The sequence below is a fragment of the Chelonia mydas genome, chromosome 4 (assembly GCF_015237465.2).
Source record: "Chelonia mydas isolate rCheMyd1 chromosome 4, rCheMyd1.pri.v2, whole genome shotgun sequence".
Classification (NCBI taxonomy): Eukaryota; Metazoa; Chordata; order Testudines; family Cheloniidae; genus Chelonia; species Chelonia mydas.
This window is the reverse complement of record NC_057852.1, coordinates 98,487,973-98,508,620: the sequence shown is the minus strand read 5'-3', so window position 1 is coordinate 98,508,620 and position 20,648 is coordinate 98,487,973. Positions and strand designations below refer to the sequence as shown.

Here is a 20,648-nt window from a genome sequence, read left to right as displayed (position 1 = left end):
TCTGCTCTCCTGCTCTGGCAGCAGACTGTGCAATAGGTCGGAAAAACTGGTCTTCCAACCACCGCTTCCACTGCCACTCTGCTCTCCTGGTGGTCTCGCAGGTCCTCTATATGACCGTCGTCATCCGCCGCTTCCACTCTGCTCTCCTGCTCTTGTCTCGCCATTCCACGGCAAGTGTGTAGCCCGCTCAGTGGTTGAGTCCTGGCAGCAGATGGTGCAGAAGGTCTGCAAAACTGGTCATCCAACCACTGCTTCCCCTGCAACTCTGCTCTCCTGCAGACGCCATACCACAGCAAGCATGGAGCCCACTCAAATCACTGCGACAGTTATGAGCATTGTAAACACCTCGTGCATTATCATGAAGTATATGCAGAACCAGAACCTGCAAAAGGAGGCAATGGCAGCGCAGTGATGAGAGTGATGATGACATGGACACAGACTTCTCTCAAAGCACAGGCCCCAGAAATTTGGCCATCCTGGTGGCAGTGGGACAGGTTCATGCCGTGGAACGCCGATTCTGGGCCCGGGAAACAAGCACAGACTGGTGGGACCGCATAGTGTTGCAGGTCTGGGATGATTCCCAGTGGCTGCGAAACTTTCGCATGCGTAAGGGCACTTTCATGGAACTTTGTGACTTGCTTTCCCCTGCCCTGTAGCGCAAGAATACCAAGATGAGAGCAGCCCTCACAGTTCAGAAGCGTGTGGCGATTGCCTTCTGGAAGCTTGCAATGCCAGACAGCTACCGGTCAGTTGGGAATCAATTTGGAACGGGCAGATCTACTGTGGGGGCTGCTGTGATCCAAGTAGTCAAAGCAATCACTGAGCTGCTGCTATCAAGGGTAGTGACTCTGAGAAATGTGCAGGTCATAGTGGATGGCTTTGCTGCAATGGGATTCCCTAACTGTGGTGGGGCCATAGACGGAACCCGTATCCCTATCTTGGCACCGGAGCACCAAGCCGGCGAGTACATAAACCGCAAGGGGTACTTTTCAATAGTGCTGCAAGCACTGGTGGATCACAAAGGATGTTTCATCAACATCAGTGTGGGTGGCTGGGAAAGGTACATGACACTCACATCTTCAGGAACTCTGGTCTGTTTCAAAAGCTGCAGGAAGGGACTTTATTCCCAGACCAGAAAATAACCGTTGGGGATGTTGAAATGCCTATAGTTATCCTTGGGGACCCAACCTACCCCTTAATGCCATGGCTCATGAAGCCATACACAGGCACCCTGGACAGTAGTCAGGAGTTGTTCAACTATAGGCTGAGCAAGTGCAGAATGGTGGTAGAATGTGCATTTGGACATTTAAAAGCGCGCTGGCGCAGTTTACTGACTCGGTTAGACCTCAGCGAAACCAATATTCCCATTGTTATTACTGCTTGCTGTGTGCACCACAATATCTGTGAGAGTAAGGGGGAGACATTTATGGTGGGGTGGGAGTTTGAGGCAAATTGCCTGGCTGCTGATTATGCGCAGCCAGACACCAGGTCAGTTAGAAGAGCACAGCAGGATGCGCTGCGCATCAGAGAAACTTTGAAAACCAGTTTCATGGCTGGCCAGGCTACAGTGTGACTGTTCTGTTTGCTTCTCCTTGATGAAAACCCGCCTCCTTGGTTCACTCTACTTCCCTCTAAGTCAACCGCCCTCCCCTCCCCGCTTCGATCACCACTTGCAGAGGCAATAAAGTCATTGTTGTTTCAAATTCATGCATTCTTTATTAAGTCGTCACACAAATAGGGGGATAACTGCCAAGGTAGCCCGGGTGGGGTGGGGGAGGAGGGAAGGACAAGGCCACACTGCACTTCAAAACTTATTGAATGCCAGCCTTCTGTTGCTTGGGCAGTTCTCTGGGGTGGAGTGGTTGGGTGCCCGGAGTGCCCGCCCCCCCCCCCCCCCCCCCCCCGGAGAGCTTCATTGAGATGTCCCTGGAGGACTTCCGCTCCATCCCCAGACACGTTAACAGACTTTTCCAGTAGCACCCCAAGTCTTCAGGGCAAATTAATCATTAAACACGCTTGCTTTTAAACCATGTATTATATTTACAAAGGTACACTCACCAAAGGTGCCTTCTCCTCCTTCAAGGTCTGGGAGCCCAGGTTGGGAGAGTACTGTCTCCAGGGTGATCTACAGTTCCTGGCTGTTGGGGAGAACAGTTTCTCCGCTTGCCTTGTGTGCACTATCTTCAACCTCCTTCTCCTCATCATCATTATCTTCCTCGTCCCCAAAATCCTCATCCCTGTTGCGTTAGACTCCCTTGCAGGAGTGCACGAACGGGGTGGGGTAGTTGTAAGGGCACCCCCTAGAATTGCATGCAGCTCGTCATAGAAGCATCATATGACAAGATAACTGGTTCTATGGATGAAGGGAAAGCAGTGGACCTGTTGTTCCTTGACTTTAGCAAAGCTTTTGACACTGTCTCCCACAGTATTCTTGCCAGCAAGTTAAAGAAGTATGGGCTGGATGAATGGACTATAAGGTGGATAGAAAGCTGGCTAGATTGTCGGGCTCAAAGGGTAGTGATCAATGGCTCCATGTCTAGTTGGCACCCAGTATCAAATGGAGTGCCCCAAGTGTCGGTCCTGGGGCCGGTTTTGATCAATATCTTCATAAATGATATGGAGGATGGTGTGGATTGCACCCTCAGCAAGTTTGCAGATGACACTAAACTGGGAGGAGAGGTAGATACGCTGGAGGGTAGGGATAGGATACAGAAGGTCCTAGACAAATTGGAGGATTGGGCCAAAAGAAATCTGATGAGGTTCAACAAGGACAAGTGCAGAGTCCTGCACTTAGGACGGAAGAATCCAATGCACCGCTACAGACTAGGGACCGAAAGGCTAGGCAGCAGTTCTGCAGAAAAGGACCTAGGGGTTACAGTGGACAAGAAGCTGGATATGAGTCAACAGTGTGCCCTTGTTGCCAAGAAGGCCAATGGCATTTTGGGATGTATAAGTAGGGGCATTGCCAGCAGATCGAGGGACATGATTGTTCCCCTCTATTTGACACTGGTGAGGACTCATCTGGAGTACTGTGTCCAGTTTTGGGCCCCATGCTACAAGAAGGATGTGGAAAAATTGGAAAGAGTCCAGCGGAGGGCAACAAAAATGATTAGGGGACTGGAACACATGAGTTATGAGGAGAGGCTGAGGGAAGTGGGGATGTTTAGTCTACGGAAGAGAAGAATGAGGGGGGATTTAATAGCTGCTTTCAGCTACCTGAAAGGGGGTTCCAAAGAGGATGGCTCTAGACTGTTCTCAGTGGTAGCAGATGACAGAACAAGGAGTAATGGTGTCAAGTTCAGTGGGGGAGATTTAGGTTGGATATTAGGAAAAACTTTTTCACTAGGAGGGTGGTGAAACACTGGAATGCATTACGTAGGGAGGTGGTGGAATCTCCTTCCTTAGAAGTTTTTAAGGTCAGGCTTGACAAAGCACTGGCTGGGATGATTTAATTGGGGATTGGTCCTGCTTTGAGCAGGGGGTTGGACTAGATGACCTCCTGAGGTCCCTTCCAACCCTGATATTCTATGATTCTATGTCTGGGGGTCTGACCCTGAGTGGGCATTTGCCTCTTTGGTTTTCTGGTAGGCTTGCCTGAGCTCCTTAAGTTTCACGCGGCACTGCTGCAGGTCCCTGTTATAGCCTCTGTCCTTCATGTCCTTGAAGATTTTTTCAAATATTTTGGCATTTCGTCTTTTGGAACGGAGTTCTGATAGCATGGATTCTTCTCCCCATACAGCGATCAAATCCCGTACCTCCTGTTCGGTCCATGCTGGAGCTCTTTTGCGATTCTGGGACTCCATGATCACCTCTGCTGATGAGATCTGCACGGTCACCTGTGCTGATCAGCTTGCCATGCTGGCCAAACAGGAAATGAAATTCAAAAGTTTGCGGGGCTTTTCCTGTCTACCTGGCCAGTGCATCTGTGTTGAGAGTGCTGTCCAGAGCGGTCACAATGGAGCACTCTGGGATAGCTCCCGGAGGCCAATACCGTCAAATTGCATCCACACTATCCCAAATTCGACCCGGCGATGTGGATTTAAGTGCTAATCCCCTCATCAGGGAGGAGTACAGAAATCAATTTAAGAGCCCATTAAGCCGACAAAAATGGCTTCGTTGTGTGGATGGGTGCACGGTTAAATCGATCTAACACTGCTAAATTCGACCTAAACTCATAGTGTAGACTAGGGCTTAATAACATAATATGAACTGTGTAATATAATGTTAACTGTGCGTTTTGTGTAGAAAGGTCAGAAAAGAGTTATAAGGTATTAGAAATAAAGATAAGGTAGTAATAATTAAGTGCTTTTCATCCTCGTAGAGCTTCTCCCTTCTGCTTAATTGTTTTTTAATCTTTTTATTTTGTCATTTTTAATGTACATGAAATTTCCATACAAATATTAACAAATCATATGCATAACCTGGTTTTGTTACCTTTTTCAAAGACCTATATGTGTATGGTCAACCTCTTATACAAATTCTAAAAGACTGCAACATCTACTTGATCCTGATGTAAGGGGGTCTGTCATTTTTCCATTAAAAGGGTTCCCTGTACTTTTCTCCATGATGCTAATGTTGGGGGGACCTGTCCTTTTCCAAATGTGAGCTATGTTATATCTGGCTGGTAGCAGTGTAATTGTGTTATCAGTGGGTCCTTCCCTGAGTCAGTAACCTCCTTTGGACTGTAACCTAAAAGAATCATTATGTGTTCTGTGGGTAACCTAACTTTAGTTATTTTGAATTTTTTATTTGTTGTTTATCTTCTAAAACACTGTTAGCTTAGGGCAAAGGTTCTCAAACTGGGGGTCAGGACCCCTCAGAGGGCTGTGAGGTTATTACATGGGGGAGGGAGGGTCACGAGCGGTCAGCCTCCACTCCAAACCCCGCTTTACCTCCAGCATTTATAATGGTGTTAAATATATAAACAAGTGTTTTTAATTTATAAGGGGGGGTCTCACTTAGAGGCTTGCTGTGTGAAAGGGGTCACAATAGTATAATAGTTTGAGAACCACTGGCTTAGGGCATTCCCACAATATATGCAGAAAGGTCACTATTCCCTCACATCACCTCCAGCACTTATGACTCCCTTTTTTATGTATATTTTCTTTAGTTTAAATAGACTGAGGTACTACTAATAAAGTATTTTCTAAAAAATTTTAATGGTTACTTAAATAGATGAAGTTCTGGCCTTCCTATTAATTTCTTTCCCTATTCTCCATGTCCTCCATTTTACAGAAAGCCCAAGATTAAATTTTATTTGTTGGGTTGGTCACTCCTCTCTGATTTGAGGTGAGATGGGAGGGAGTCCAAAGACCATTTGGGATTTGGAGGAGGAGAGCCTCTTAGCCCTGTCAAAGACACTAATGGTGAGCGTGGCCACGATGATCCTCTGAAGACTTCTGAGGGAGGGAGCACCTGGTACCAAGATAATGTGTGAGGAAGGACAGTTACTCCTGCCCCTCCCCCCCACACCCCTGGATAAATCTCTGAGTAAGATGTGTGGAGAGGAAGGGTTGTCTGTCAAGGCGGACAACTGTATAGAAAGAGGCCTAGAACTGCAGTAGTACTGAATGGAATCCTCTTTCAAAGCTGAGCAAAAGCTCTTAGGGGACAGTGAAACCTGGGTCCAGGTTTCTGTGGTACCTTGAAATCTGAATGTGTGATTGCCCTTTATGATGTGCACTGTGTTGTATTTCCTTAAGCATCTACTTGTGTTTCTGTACTTGCGTTACCTTTTTTAGAAAGAATCTACTTCATTCCATTATTAGCCCTTCTTGTTTTAAGGATCAGGTTGTTGGTATTAAAATCAGGTTGACTTAATTTGGTGTCTCACTACAAAGTCAGAATATTGAGATCTAGGGTAAAATTTTCAAAAGTGCCTGAGTCCCATTTTCAGTCTTGACTTGGGGGTAGATTTTCAAAGGTACACTTAGCACCTAACTCCCATTGACTTTCAGTGAGAGGTAGGCACCTAAGTACCATTTGTGCCCTTGAAAAATCAGCCCAAGTGACTTCTAACAATGGGACTTAGGTACCTGAGTCACTTTTAACAATGTTATCCGTTGTCCTGGGTAGCTGTGATGGAGTGGTCATTGGCTGATGGGTTGGAGTTTAATGGGGGGTGGGGTTAAGGAGCTACAAAGCTTGTCCCAGCTTTGAAAGTGTCAAGTCTAGCCTGGAAGCTTAGCTGAGGCAAACTCCTGCTCCAATTTCTGAAGTCAGCCTAGGACTGAAGTTAGCCTGGAAGCCTGGCTCAGGCAAAGGCCTGCCAAACCCGAAAGATTTGTTCCATTCTTGAAAGACCTAGCGCAGCCTGGGAGTCTAGTCTTGAAAGATTAACCCAGCCAGGGAAGGTTGGTTTAGGCAGAGGTCTGAGCTAGTTCTGAAAGATTTTGTGTAGTATGGAAGCTCAACTCAGGCAGAGATTTATAAAACTTCCAATTAGAACTTTAGCTGGTAGCTGTATTACGCAGTTGCTGTGGGAATTTCTGAACATGTGGGAACCTAAGGTTTTTTCAGTTCTTATGGGACTTAACATTAAAAAGTATATTTTTTCTCTTTTTTAAAATACTCCGATGATTTATTTCTTTCCTCTTTCACCTTCAAAGTGAAACCCACATGAAACCCACGGATAACGTGTTAAATCACTGTGTGACACTTATATCTATGAAAATAAGAAAGTAAGCTTAGTCAGATGTTGATCAGCACTCTGTCTAGAGAAAATAGACACTAATTACTAAACAACCACAAATACACTAAAAATCGGTATATCTGAAACTTGTCAATAAATGAAAGAAACAAGTCTTTAAAAGAAACAGGAGCACGTGTATCTTGGAATTGCTTTTTTTTCTTCCTTACAGGCAGATAAATTTCAAGAAGTGCTCTGAGTTGCTGTTATACAAAGGAACCAACCCGTGACACATGTTTTGAAAAGCAGATGAGAACATGCTTTAGCAGGCTTGCTTTTTTATCAGCCACATATTCAGGGGTTTTCATCTTTGGGAACTAACAGTAAATATTTTAATATGCAATAATGTTTCAATAAGCACAGAATATGTTCATTTTGACTACTACTAAATTAAGCAGTAAAAGTGCTAATATTAAATGTGCAGTATAATATTCACTACTTACCATCTTTATCTCCTGATACATTATTGCACATTTAAATATTTACTGTTGCTGTCCAGGTGTTCTCACTTACTAAGGGTATATCCTACCCTCAGTCTTTGCATACCACTACCATTGACTTCCATGGGCATTCTGTACATTGAACAGCCAGGTAAAATTATGCTTCCAAATGTTCAAGTACCAGATAATACTGTTAATTGCAAAAGACAAACAAAAAGTGACTAACAGTTTGCCCATCAGCTCTAATGCAAGCTGCTACTGCGATTCTTATTTTAAAATTATTTTCATGTAGGAAAACCAGGGGCCTTATGTTTTGGTTTTTTTATATGATATTCTTTTTGACTTGAAGAAAATGTGGACAAGTTGGGTCCTCTGTTGAGTGGAGTTGCATTTATTTAGAGATATAGAGTCACTTTCTAAGCTGACACATAATTGGTGCTGTAATTCTTTTAATTCAATGTTCAAGCATAGAGCAATTTGTAGTAAAAAAGATGTTGGAACATCAGGGTATAATTTATGACATGTCCTACCAAGAATGTGTAGATAAATCACACTTCAATAGAAGTGTAACCATAATGCATCTGAACTTGTTTAGCCCGAGAGTGCCTAATTCTCGTCCTACAGAAAGGTCAACATGTATAGACCCAATTCTAATTTTGCTATAGTAGTTTGGCTCACCTCTAATTACATATTGCATATTTGTTGAACATACCAGTACAGAGAGTCTAAATACTGATCTGAAAGGAGTAGTCCTGGCTAACATAGCAACAGACCATTTTTTTCCCTTCAGTCTGGATAGGTAGGTGCGCAGACCTAGAGGAGAATAAATCACATTATTTGTATGTTATTCTCTGCACAAACCTCCGTTGTCACTAGCACTACTTGCGTTCACTGCAAAAGTCTCATCATTTGAAGGAGGGACATCTCCAGACTGCAGAAATTGAAGAGTGAGGTCACAGGAGGTTAGATTCTTTGAAGCCTTGCTTTCAGCAGTACTGAAGGTAAACGATGGCAGCGTGAAGAGGAGGAAAGAGAAGAAGAGCAGTTATGGAGTAAGACTTTTTTTTTTTTAATTTGCAGCCAAGCATTACAAAAACAAAGGTGCATTGCTTTCTTTTAATCTTTAGGGTTTCTTTCTGTATCCTAGTTTCACTCACTCCTCTTGTGGCTTCTCACCAAAAGTCCCCATGTAGATGTGTCCTTTGTTTTGTGGTTGTAATTCCATTCCTGAGCCAACTTTATATGACCCTGGGCAGGCCCTCTCAGGGGTCCAGAGAGGCCCAAGCCACTTCCAGCTTTTGAGGCCCCTAGCCATAATAAAAAATGACAACACATGAAAACAAAATAAGGCACCAAAAAACAGTGAGACATAGTTTGAATAATTTTTTATTTAACAAATGCTTTTCTGGTTCGATAGGGATGCGCATAAAAACAAGCTGTGAAACTTATCAAATGCCAAAACATTAATAAGTTTCTAAATTTGAGTCTCCCTTTGAGCTTGAGACCCAGGCCAAATGGCCCTCCTGGCTCCCCCGCTCTGATTGGCCCTGACCCTGGGCATGAAATACTGGATACCAGTAACAGTTGACTTTAAAGGCAGAGGCGGTACCAAAAGCAGAATTCCAGCACTAAGCCAGCCAGAAAAGGCACATTAATAAACATGACCCTTGTCATTGTGTTTAAAATGCCTTGTAGAGTGTAAAGTGAAAGTCTGTTTCACTTTATTTAAAAAGTAATAAATAATTATTCCTTTACTCAGAATCAAATCTCTGGTACATTAAAAGAAAATTCTGGATAAAATTTATGTTTGGGTTTTTTAACCATTCCTTTGGCACAGCAGGATGGATATGTGGAACAGACACGCCAAACCTGCAAAAAAAACCTCAGAAATTTGGCTTGTTTTTGGCTTAGTGGGCTTGTGAGTTGCTTGTTGGCAAGTTTTGGGCTTCTAGCTTGTTGCTTGTTGTAGCTTGTTGCTTCTGTTTTTTGATTGGCTCCCAGCAAGCAGGGGAAAGCAGGGGCAAGGGGGGAAGAGAGACAGGGTGCACAGTGGGCCTATCACAGTCCCAGACTGCGCGCTGGGGGGATCTACTCACATAGAGTGTTGGGGTTCTTAGGGATTGGCTTGTTTTGGCCTTGTTTTGAAATGGGATTAGCTTGATTTTTGGTTTATTGTGAAAGTTGGGGTGCAACTTTACCATGTGAAAGTTGGCAACTGTGATTTGGAAACAGACAAACACGAAAAAAGTGACCTCTTACAAACATTTTAAATAATAATTTCTAGTTAGAATTTCTTTTCCCTCTAGTATTAGAGGGATACAACCACAAATACAAATCAGTGAAACTAGTAAGAATACATCATCATGTCAAATCCTAAAACAAATCAATCTTAAGGACTTTTGAGTATGGTAACATAGAGGTTCCTTATCAGTAAGTTTAGGGTAACAGACTGAGATTAGAAGCATATAGTAAACTATACCACTAATTCTCATGTTAGTTCTCATCATAATTGCAGTCAGTTACCTTGAAGATTAATGTTAAGCAATTTCATATTTGACATCACCAAAGGTTTGGCCACGTCACTTGGAGCTATCTTTATAAAGGTATTTAAGCGCCTAAAGATGCAGTCAGGTACCCAGTGGGATTTACAGATGTACATAAACAGGTTAGGCACCTAACTCAATGGGAATTAAGTGCCTAACCCGTTTAGGTGTTTTTGTAAGGTGTCTATCAGCATCTTTAGGCACATGCCTTTGTAAATCTAGTCTGTGATGTCCCTGTGACTCAGTTTATCCATCTGGAAAATGGTGGTCATTATAATGATATCCAGTAAGGATGAAGCATTTTAGTTTTTAATTTTGTAAATTCCTACGTCGTTAACTTGGGAGGAGGAAAAACCACATAGTTGAAACAGGTTTCAGAGTAACAGCCGTGTTAGTCTGTATTCGCAAAAAGAAAAGGAGTACTTGTGGCACCTTAGAGACTAACCAATTTATTTGAGCATAAGCTTTCGTGAGCTACAGCTCACTTCATCGGATGCTGTAGCTCACGAAAGCTTATGCTCAAATAAATTGGTTACTCTCTAAGGTGCCACAAGTACTCCTTTTCTTTTTATAGTTGAAACAGAAGTGGGAATTCAGTCTTGTGCATTGGATTGCCATGAGTATAACTGTTTAGTTTGCGTAATCTTTCTACACAGTCTGAATTCAGTATTTAGTGCTGCAATCTGTGCTTCTAAGGCCAGATAGCATTCTAGAAGAGTATATCATACTAGTGTGGGATGTGAAACAAAACAGCTGGATTCACTGGTTACTTTTGCTTGCCTAAGCCCCAGTAAACTAAGTCATAAGGTGAGCTCGCTTGCCTTGGAAAACACTGCAGTGATTAAAGTCTCTGCTGATGCCTTTAACTTACTTTCCAGGAAACCTATTACCTCAAAATGGATTTAGGAACAAAAAAAAATTTAAATAAATTTCAAGGATTTAGGTTATTCAGATTAATGAAATGTCACAAAAGGCCTACAAATTGATTCATTGGGAAACTAAAAGGCCCCAATCCTGCAAAAACTCATAATTTAACTCACACGAGTAATTCTACTGAGTTGTTCACGTGATAAATGCTCGCAGGATTGGGGCCTGAATCGTTATATAATTTAAAGGTGAAAATTTTCTAACTATATCCAGTTTACCATTCCTTTCTGACAAATTGAAAAATAGCCCTTGCTTCATGTGACCCACAAAAATCAGTGCTTTAAAAACTTCAGTGGCAGAAGTTGTATAGCAAACTATACCCAGAGCTGTAATGACACAGTCAATAATGCTGTTACACAAAGTATCTTGGCATGATCAGAGATTTTGTAAATTAATTTTTTTTAAAGTATCGTTCTCAATATTACTAACTACAGCTCTACCGTAAATGGGAGAGAGGAAGAACCAACAAAATAAGACTTAAATTTGTATAAACAGCTTTAACAATGGAGAGTTAAACTATTAAAAAATTACTTTGTCCTTTTAACTTAGATTGTCTCAACACAGTGATAAATAGGAGTGTTGTTTTGGTGAAGTATTATGGTATTAAATCATCAAAGTGACAGTAGTCTTCTGATGTATGGTAATAATATGTCCTCAGAATGACAGTACACTGTAATGCATTACAGTAATGCATCGTCACAGCAACGAGGTATTGTGCATATATCACACAAACATCATTAAAGTGATGGAAACTTTATGACACATAACTTTTTAAACATGGTTTCAACTCAGGAGACCTGCTTGGGATTTAATATGAGTTAATTTTTTTAACACTTTAAATCCTCATTCCTCTTTGGGTATGCCTGCACAGCAATTAAACCCCTGAGGCTGGCCTGTGCCAGCTGACTCGGGCTAAGGGGCTCAGGCTAAGGGACTGTTTAATTGTGATGTAGATATTCAGGCTTGGGCTGTAGCCCAGGCACGAGGATCCTGCTGACACCGCAATTAGCCCGCGCCCCACAAACCAGAGTGGGTGTCTGCAGTGTAGACATACCCTTTATCTCCTCTTGCCTCTCTTGCATTTCTAGGGTCTCCCCAAGCCTTCACATGGTCAAAATAGTGCTTCTGCTTACTTTCTCACATGTGCAAAGGCTGTGACCATTTCACCACCATCCTCCAACAAAATCAGCTGACTCCCTGATCCCCCTTTAAAAATTGATATCCCTAAAATTCTCAGTAGACTTGCCACAGACTTTTATTATGGTGTGTGCTCAGTGTTGTAACTGTGTTCTACTCCTAATAAATAGCAATACTCCTCGATAACTCTGAGTCAAAAGGGAGGGTAGCTTACAAAGGGGCAGACTACGTTACTTTTATATCTCATGTTCAGTTTTGGTCTTGTTTACACTAAATCCTTTTTATGAAGAGGAAAAATCAAAATTGTCTTTAACAATCTTGCCTGTTTCATTAACCATCTTCAGTGTCTCTTTCAGTTTTAAAGATTTGACTAGTTGTAAGGCTCTTCATCTGAGTTGCCATGCAGAATGGATTTTAACAGAATGGCTTCCAACAGAACTGCACAACTAGAGCAGTTTAAAACAAAAAAGCATCCTGAAATTCTTACGGAGCTTGTCAAAAGTCCTACATCTTCAGTGATGTAGACAGGCATCTGCGTGGACGTTTGCATGATAAGGCCCTCTGTAAGTGAATCTGTTCGATAGTATTGTACAATCTTAACTGGTACACTGTTAATCTCATTTCCTAGCTTCTGAAAACAATTTGCTGAACAGGCGTCTGAAACTTGATTATGAAGAAATCACTCCGTGCTTGAAAGATGTAACTTTGGTTTGGGAAAAAATGCTGAGTACACCAGGAAGGTCAAAGACAAAAACTGACATGGAAACAATACATTCTGCTGTTGGGCAAGGTAAGCATGGCCTATATTTTTGAAATGGTGGAATTCATGTACAACTTAATGTTAGAGGTCACTCTGATTGCTTTTCTCTACCAATATCAGTTCTCTTATCACCTTATTAAGTGGGGTGTTCACAGTGGTCTAACTAAACAATTGACACTGTTCAAATTGATACATTTGAGGCCCGCTGCCCCTTAGCTACACATTTGCCACTCACATTGATTTTAAACCATAGTTGCAACCATGGAGCTGAGGGTAGAGTATGTGACATTCACTTTTAATGAACTTCATCCTAAGGGGAAGAGAGATTTGGACAGCAGAGTTGTAGCAAAGGCAGCTCAATTGTATTAGACGCTGTTATAACTTGAGTTGAAAATAAACACAGATAACCCCTCAAAGATTTATTCATGTAAAGAGCAGAGTAAACTCTCTAAACTGTTACCTGGAAATCCTGTCCCAGCTCTTACTGCACATTGTCAGAAAGAGGTTCAATACAGTATCTGTACAAGGGAACAAAGTGGTCCCAAGTGAGACAATGATATCTACTACAGCTGAGTTAAATTTGTAATTTCAGTCCTGCAGGAAAGTCCCATGTTAGTTTTCATTCTGCAATTAGATGAAAAGTTGAAATTTCAAAATTTTTCACAGAACAAATTCTGAATAGAATTTTTTTAAATGTCAGAGCTTTTCATTTCAATATTTTTGATCAAAACATTTTGAGATTCCTGAAATCAAAATGTTTTCTTATGTTGAAAGGACTCAGAAGGCTTCCTTTGAGTCAGATTAGCATTAAATTACATTTTCCTAGAATATTGCCTATGGGAGTTATAGTTCAGGCTCTCCTAGGAGCTGGCTTCCCGGGAGGACCATATCTTCCACAGTGCAGTGCAGATTTATCTGACTGAGTTGTACAGGTTGCTGAGTGTACCATAGGCTTTTTGAAAAAGGAGGTGGAAAAAATGCTTTTGAATGCCTTGAATTATCAGTCATCATGAAGCCTAGAAGGTTCAAAGTAGCAGTAAATAGCCTTCATGGGTAACAGCTTGCTGAAGATGCATGAGCTCCACACATGCTAATGAGAAAATATCTGTTTTCCCCTCTGATGTTTTCTATGCAATACCAGAACAAACATTCTTTGCCGTTGTCCATTTGTCAGCTGAGTCCCCTCTACCACACTGCCTATATATCTCCAAATATCTGGCAGACATGGCATAGCTTTCTTCCTAAGTATTTCAGAAATGGATGAACAGTTGGGTCTTAATAGCAGTAAAGTGGACACAGCCTAAGGTTTTTTTGAAAAAACGTGTTTGACAAAATTGGCCATTGTTCATCTATTACTGTCTGTATTGTAGTAGTGTTTGGAGGCTTCAGCCCTGCTGAGCCAGGCACTGTACATTCCCAGTCTGTGTAGCATACTAGGTTTTTGGGTAGGTAACTAACCATCATCCACTGTTGGCAGATGTTTAATAAAATAGGTTGTTGAGCCGGATTGGCGGGTAGTGATCGATCTAGCGGGGATCGATTTATCACATCTAGTGTAGACGCGATAAATCGATTCCTGATCACTCTGCCGTCGACTCCTGTACTCCAACGCGGCGAGAGACAGAAGCGGAGTCGATGGGGGAGCGGCGGCAGTTGACCCCGCACAGTGAGGACACGAGGTAAGTCAACCTAAGATACGTTGGCTTCAGCTATGCTATTCTCACAGCTGAAGTTGCGTATCTTAGATCGATCCCCCACCCCCCAGTGTAGACCAGGCCTTAGATAGGCAAATGACACCAGACCAGTTGATTTATAACTCCAAAATACCAACGTGAGGCTCCAAGTTTCTAACTTAATTCCTGACAATGAAAAAAATGTCCTTAAACTGATTTTAGAAAGAAACTCCACCAAAAAAGAAAAGAACCAGAAGGAGAACATGAGATGAATGGAAAAAAAAGGAAAAAAAGGGGGGGGGGGGCAGAATTCAGCAAACATACTGTACACCAAATCCTAATTCAGAATGAGTTTTTTCTAGTAATTTTTTACTGTTATACTGGTTGAAGCAAGCAGATAAATATATTTAGTATGAGTCTTAATCAATAATAGCATCTAAATACAAAATATCTTCAATTGGGGAACTGCTGGACTAAATACCTTGTTTATGTGGATGTTGCAGTATGCACAGATATAATTGATATGGGAATAATTTATCAGCTATTTGCCCTGAAGGGGATTTAATTGATCTGTAATGGTGTATACAGTAGCAATAGATTTATACTGTTGGCCAAAGTCTACTGCCAGTTACCTGTTCACCCAATTGAAGCTAATGGAATTGCAGGAGCGTAATTGAGAACAGAATCTGGTTCCTTCAGTGAATCCAAAAGCCTGTTTACACCATTTGATGTATTTTTATTCAGTAACCAAGTTCAAAACACTGAAAGTAGTTGTGAAGATACTCCCTATTTACATTCTGCACTGGTTTTGCTTCAAATATCAGTTTTGCTCTTAGCATGTTCTTACAGGAGTCTCACTATAAAGTAATGATCTGGAGATAATGATGGTCTATTAAAAATACATATCAGAAAAATACTTACTCATTTTGTTTTTTATGTAAGGAAGTACAGTAAAATTGTGCTCGTATATATTTCTTCTAGAGCCAGGCCAATAACAGATATTTTTAGTTCACGGGCAATTCTGAAAAGTCAAGGAAAATTTTGTTTTGATTAACTAAACATTTTTGATTTCAAGCTTTTAATGTTGTTGTTTTTTTAATTTAAAATAAAATTAAAGGAAATTTGAAAATGCAAAGCTGTTTTGAATAAAAATATTTTTTCTCACAGATATCAAAAATGAAACATTTAGGTTTTCCCCCCAATTGAAACAATTGAGTGAAATTGACAAAAGTTGTTTTAGTGTAGCAGAATCTGCATATTTTCCCCAATAAAAGAAAAAGAAAAGAAAAAAGTTTTGGTCTGACTCCACTCAGCCCTTATTTGATAACTGACTTAATTTTGACCTCCTGTGTTGATCTCTTACTATGTTTTAAATATTTACCAAAAGAAACAATAAAAACCACAACTCATAGATTACTCTAAAAGTGAACCCTTGATTCCAACACATTTAAGACTAGATTGGAATATCCTTATTTGCATTGAATAGAATCTTATGCTATGAGTAGCCCTAGTGACTTCTTCGTGTAAAGTACCTTTCCTCATGTTGAATAGTAACACAGCCTGAACCATTATAATTAGGGTCCTACCAAATTCACAGCCATGAAAAACATGTCACGAACTGTGAAATTTGGTCTTTTGTGTGATTTTGCCCTATACTTTACAGATTTAACAAGGAGACCAGTTTTTCTCAAATTGGGGGCACTGACCTAAAAGGGAGTTGCGGGGGGGGGGTCGGAAGTTTATTTTAGGGGGCGGTCACAGTTTTGCCACCCTTACTTCTGTGCTGCCTTCAGAGCTGGGTGGCCGGAGAGCAGTGGCTGTTGGCCAAGTGCCCAGCACTGAAGGCAGCGCCCCGCTAGCAGCAGCACTGAAGTAAAGGTGGCAATATCATACCAGGCCACCCTTACTTCTGCGCTGCTGTTGGCGGCAACTCTGCCTTCAGAGCCGGGATCCTGGCCGGCAGCCACTGTTCTCCGGCTGCCCAGCTCTGAAAGCAGCTCCGCTGCCGACAGCAGCGTAGAAGTAAGGATAGTGGTTCCACAAACCCCCTACAATAACCGTGTGCCCCCCCGCCCCCCCAACTCCTTTTTGGATCAGGACCTATACAATTATAACACCATGAAATTTCAGATTTAAATAGCTGAAATCATGACATTTATGATTTTTAAAATCCTATGACCATGAAATTGACCAAAATGGACCATGAATTTGGTAGGGCCTTAGTTATGATAATACTTTGCACTTCTCTATCTACAGATTTCAGTGCATTGCAAGTAATCATAAATTAAGCCTCCCATCACCTGTATGATTTTGGAAAGGAGCATTATCTCCTCTTTCAGATGGGGAAAGTGAGGCTTTAAAATATGGTTACTTGCCCAAGGTCGCACAGCAAGCCTATAGCAGAAGTGAGAATAGGACACATGCCTCCTAACTGTCAGGCCTGTGTTTTAATCACTAGATGATGTCTGAATTGTACATGCTGGGTGCTTACGTTGTGCATGAATCCTAGTGCACAGTACCTTATAAGAATGGCCATACTGGGTCAGACCAAAGATCCATCAAGCCCAGTATCCTGTCCTCTGACAGTGGCCAATGGCAGGTGCCCCAAAAGGAATGAACAGACCGGGTATCATCAAGTGATCCATGCCCTGTCACCCAATCCCAGCTTCTGGCAAACAGAGGCTAGGGACACCATTCCTGCCAATTCTGGCTAATAGCCATTGATGGACCTATCTTCCATGAATCTATCTAGCTCCCTTTTGAACCCTTTTATAGTCTTGACCTTCATAACACCCTCCGGCAAGGGTTGACAGTGCATTGTGTGAAAAAATACTTCCTTGTGTTTGTTTTAAACCTGCTACCTATTAATTTCATTTGGTGGCTTCTTGTTCTTGTATTATGAGAAGGAGTAAATAACACTTCCTTATTTACTTTTTCTATACCACTCATGATTTTATAGACCTCTATCATATCCCCCCTTAGTTGCCTCTTTTCCAAGCTGAAAAGTCCCAGTCTTCTCCTCATACGGAAGCTGTTCTATCCCCTAATCATTTTTGTTGCCCTTTTCTTTACTTTTTCCAACTCCAGTACACTGGACCCTCGCTAGAACGCGTGTCTACATAGTGCGAATTCTTATATAATGAGGTCGTGGCCATGGACCCCAAATTTAATTACTTTAATTGCAATTCATTTTAACGTAGTCCCAGCTATAACGCGGTCCCCGCTTTAATGCCGTACCACGCATGGATCCCAAATCCCGCGTTCTGGTGAGGGTCCAGTGTATATCTTTTTTGAGATGGGGCGACCACATCTGCATGCAGTATTCAAGGTGTGGGCGTACTGTGGAGTTATACAGAGGCAATATGATATTTTCTGTCTTATTATCTACCCCTTTCTTGATGATTCCCAAATTTCTGATTGTGCCAACCAGAAGGACAATAGTTTGCGGTATTAGAAACTAATCTATATCAATTCCATCAAAAAGCTTTAGATTGTGTACTTCAGCTTGGAAAGCTGTGGAGAAGACTTGTAACTTCACAGTTCAGCAGTTTTAGGTTGCTTAGAGGCCTATGTGGCTGGTACTTGCCTAAAGAAGCTGGTACAGTAGCTATTTGTTTGTGGTGCTTTTCTCTCAAAATGGTTGCATAATTCTAATTTCAGTCTTATGCAGCTGCTGTTCCAACCCCATGACCAGTGTGCACACACCACACCCCCATTAGGATTTTTATGCTTTGGCCAGTGGGGGGAAAGAGGGTACATTTTGCAAACCAGATGAACCTGAATTCTAACTAGGTAGGCCTGCTGCATAGCCAGCTTCTATAGTCTTCCACAGGGTGTATAACTTGGAAGGTCACAGATAGTTTCTGTTAGATAGATCTCCCAAGCCTCACTCCGGCTAATACAGTAGAACCTAAGAGTTATGAAACCTCAGGAATGGGGGTTGTTCATAACTCTGGGGTTCAGAACTCTGAGGTTCTACTGGACTGTTTACTTGAGACATATTTTAACTCTTGTGATTAGAAGAGTAAAGTATTTCCCACTCACCCTTATTTTTTTCCCTTTCTTGCAAGGAGTACCACGTCATCACCGGGGTGAGATCTGGAAGTTTTTAGCAGAACAATACCATCTTAAACATCAGTTTCCAAGTAAGCAGCAGCCAAAGGACACTCCCTACAAAGAACTCTTAAAACAATTAACTTCCCAGCAACATGCAATACTTATTGACCTTGGTAAGTCTACAGCAGCATTGTGAAATGAGAACTAAAGTTTCACAACCTTTGGAGCGGGAGAATTCTAACAAAGAAAATAACTAGTAAAAATGTTTCTTGGATTAATAATAGGTTATGGGTGAGAAGTGATTTTAATCTGATATAATTGAAAATAATTACTTCACATTATTAGCAATCACTAAGTCCATATTTCAAATGCAGAAATGTTCTACAATCTCCTCTTATTAGATAGGGCATTAATAAGCACTTTGGTATATGTGATTAATGCAGCTTTACTTCAGACTTTGACAGGGAACTCCTAAAGTCAACGGGATAGAAACTGCCAGGGAAACAAATCTGTTTGTAAGAGTTGAGGCTTGTTTTAAAATAGGTGAGACTCATTTCTAATCCTCAGTGCTGCTTTCTATTTAAAACAGCTTTACTTGGAAAAGTGTAGGAGTTTGGTTCTAATGGGTATTATTTTGGTTTTATTTTATTTTGGTAAACAATTCTCTCTGACAGAAGTTCAAATATCTTGCAAGGTATTTATTGAGTCTCACTCAGTTTCTCCTTTAAAATACTGTGTGTCATGCTGTCTGGAGTGGCTCACGACCAAAGTGCCAGCCTCAGGGCAGACTGTCAAAAAGCAAGGCAGACACCCCACCCGTGGTATGTTCTATCATTAGATTTCACCAACCCAGGACCAAATGTGAACTCCCAAAGTAATACAGTAGTCTTATAGTGGAGTCACAGACAGCTTTCTTCGACACTCCAGGCTATCTTGCTACCCAGGCAAGCTGGACTATGTGATAAATGGTTACTTACACCAAAAATTACAAAATATTCAGGTTACACTAACTCCCAAGAGACCAGTCACTCACCCAGGTCAGTTCACATCATAGATCTCACACCAATAACAACGCTATAGAAGTTACTTCCATAGTAAACTAACCAAAGGTTTATTAGCTAAGAAAAAGGAATGAGAGTTACTGAGAGGTTAAAGCAGGTAAAAATATATGTACATGTGAGTCAGTCTGTAATTTCAAAAGGCAGCAGAGATGTAGTACTCTGCCTGTTTCCCAAAAGTCTTTAAGGGCTACCCAGAGTAACTTTGGGGATCTCAGACTTCTTGTTCAGTTATTCTGCCCTTTTAGAATCCAGACCCGTGGTTCTCAACTTATTTATCGTGGCCCACAATGTGTTTCCTGGGCCTCAGGGACCGGGTGGCAGGGCATTGGCAGCCCTGTCCCCAAACCCCACTGTGCGGGGCCGGCCAGCTGCCCGCATGACCGCCCCCCTGGGCCCTGGACCCCCGTGGCACGCCTGCCCCAGAGCTCGCAGGGCCGGACGGCTGAGCTGGACCCCCAACCCCACGGGACTGGCTGGAAGCCCCAGACACCCTCTGTGTGGCTGCCCCAGCGCTCACAGAGCCAGGCTGCAGCCCCGACTCCGCCGCACTCTGTAACCGGGAACCTGGACCCCGCCACGCAGACTAGCCGTTAGCATGCAACTGAGCTGGGCCGCAGCTGTGTGCTAATTGGGACGCTGGTTGAGAACCACTGATCCAGACACTCCAGATATGAAGAATTTTTTCTTGTGTCCATATTTCTAACTTCTCACAGAAACCAAACTGAAAGCAACAGTCTCCACGCAGGTCCCTTCTTCATGGGGAGGGGGAATGCACTTAAAGTCTTTGATCTTTGATTCCATGCAATGGCTCATTTGCATTTAATGAACAGAATTTAACACTTCCTTGTCAGACACCATCATTTTCATTACACAATGTTTTTTCCCTGTTTGATGAGTTACATAGTCACAGAGGTTTACAATGCAAATGCTTGCTTTCGCTTTACAAGATAGGATATCGCTGAGTGACAACAATACCATGTAGCATCCGACAAGCATTTTAGAAAACACTAAACACATCCTTATCAACATAACAGCTAACATTTCTTTTGATAATGCTAACACACAGGTAAGGAAGACTGGTTTCCAGCTATGAATTTGTAAGCGTTCAGTGAGGCCTGAGGCCTTGGCATGAGCGAGCATCTGGTCTGCCTGCGTCACACTATGGTCAAGGTTTTTAAAAAGAGGAGCCTAGATTAGGTTCTTAAAATCATATCTAGGCACCTGAACAAGCAGCCTGACTTTCAAAGGTGCTGAGCGCTCAGCAGTTGCCCTTGGCTTCATAGGGAGCTACTGAATGTTCAGCACCCTTGTTAGTCAAGCCACTTACTACAGATTTAGGAGGCTTAACCTTAGGCCAACATTT

At 42.1% G+C, this 20,648-nt stretch overlaps 1 protein-coding gene across 3 annotated transcripts in view; it reads left to right on the top strand.

Annotated features, from left to right (window-relative positions):
- TBC1D1 (TBC1 domain family member 1) overlaps positions 1-20,648 on the top strand; it is a 207,408-nt gene that overhangs the window by 145,275 nt on the left and 41,485 nt on the right. For all 3 annotated transcript variants that reach the window (XM_037897936.2, XM_027822175.3, XM_027822174.3), the window contains 2 exons: positions 12,364-12,525; positions 18,239-18,397. In XM_037897936.2, coding sequence (XP_037753864.1) covers positions 12,364-12,525; positions 18,239-18,397 — 321 coding nt within the window. The remainder of the gene's footprint in view (positions 1-12,363; positions 12,526-18,238; positions 18,398-20,648) is intronic.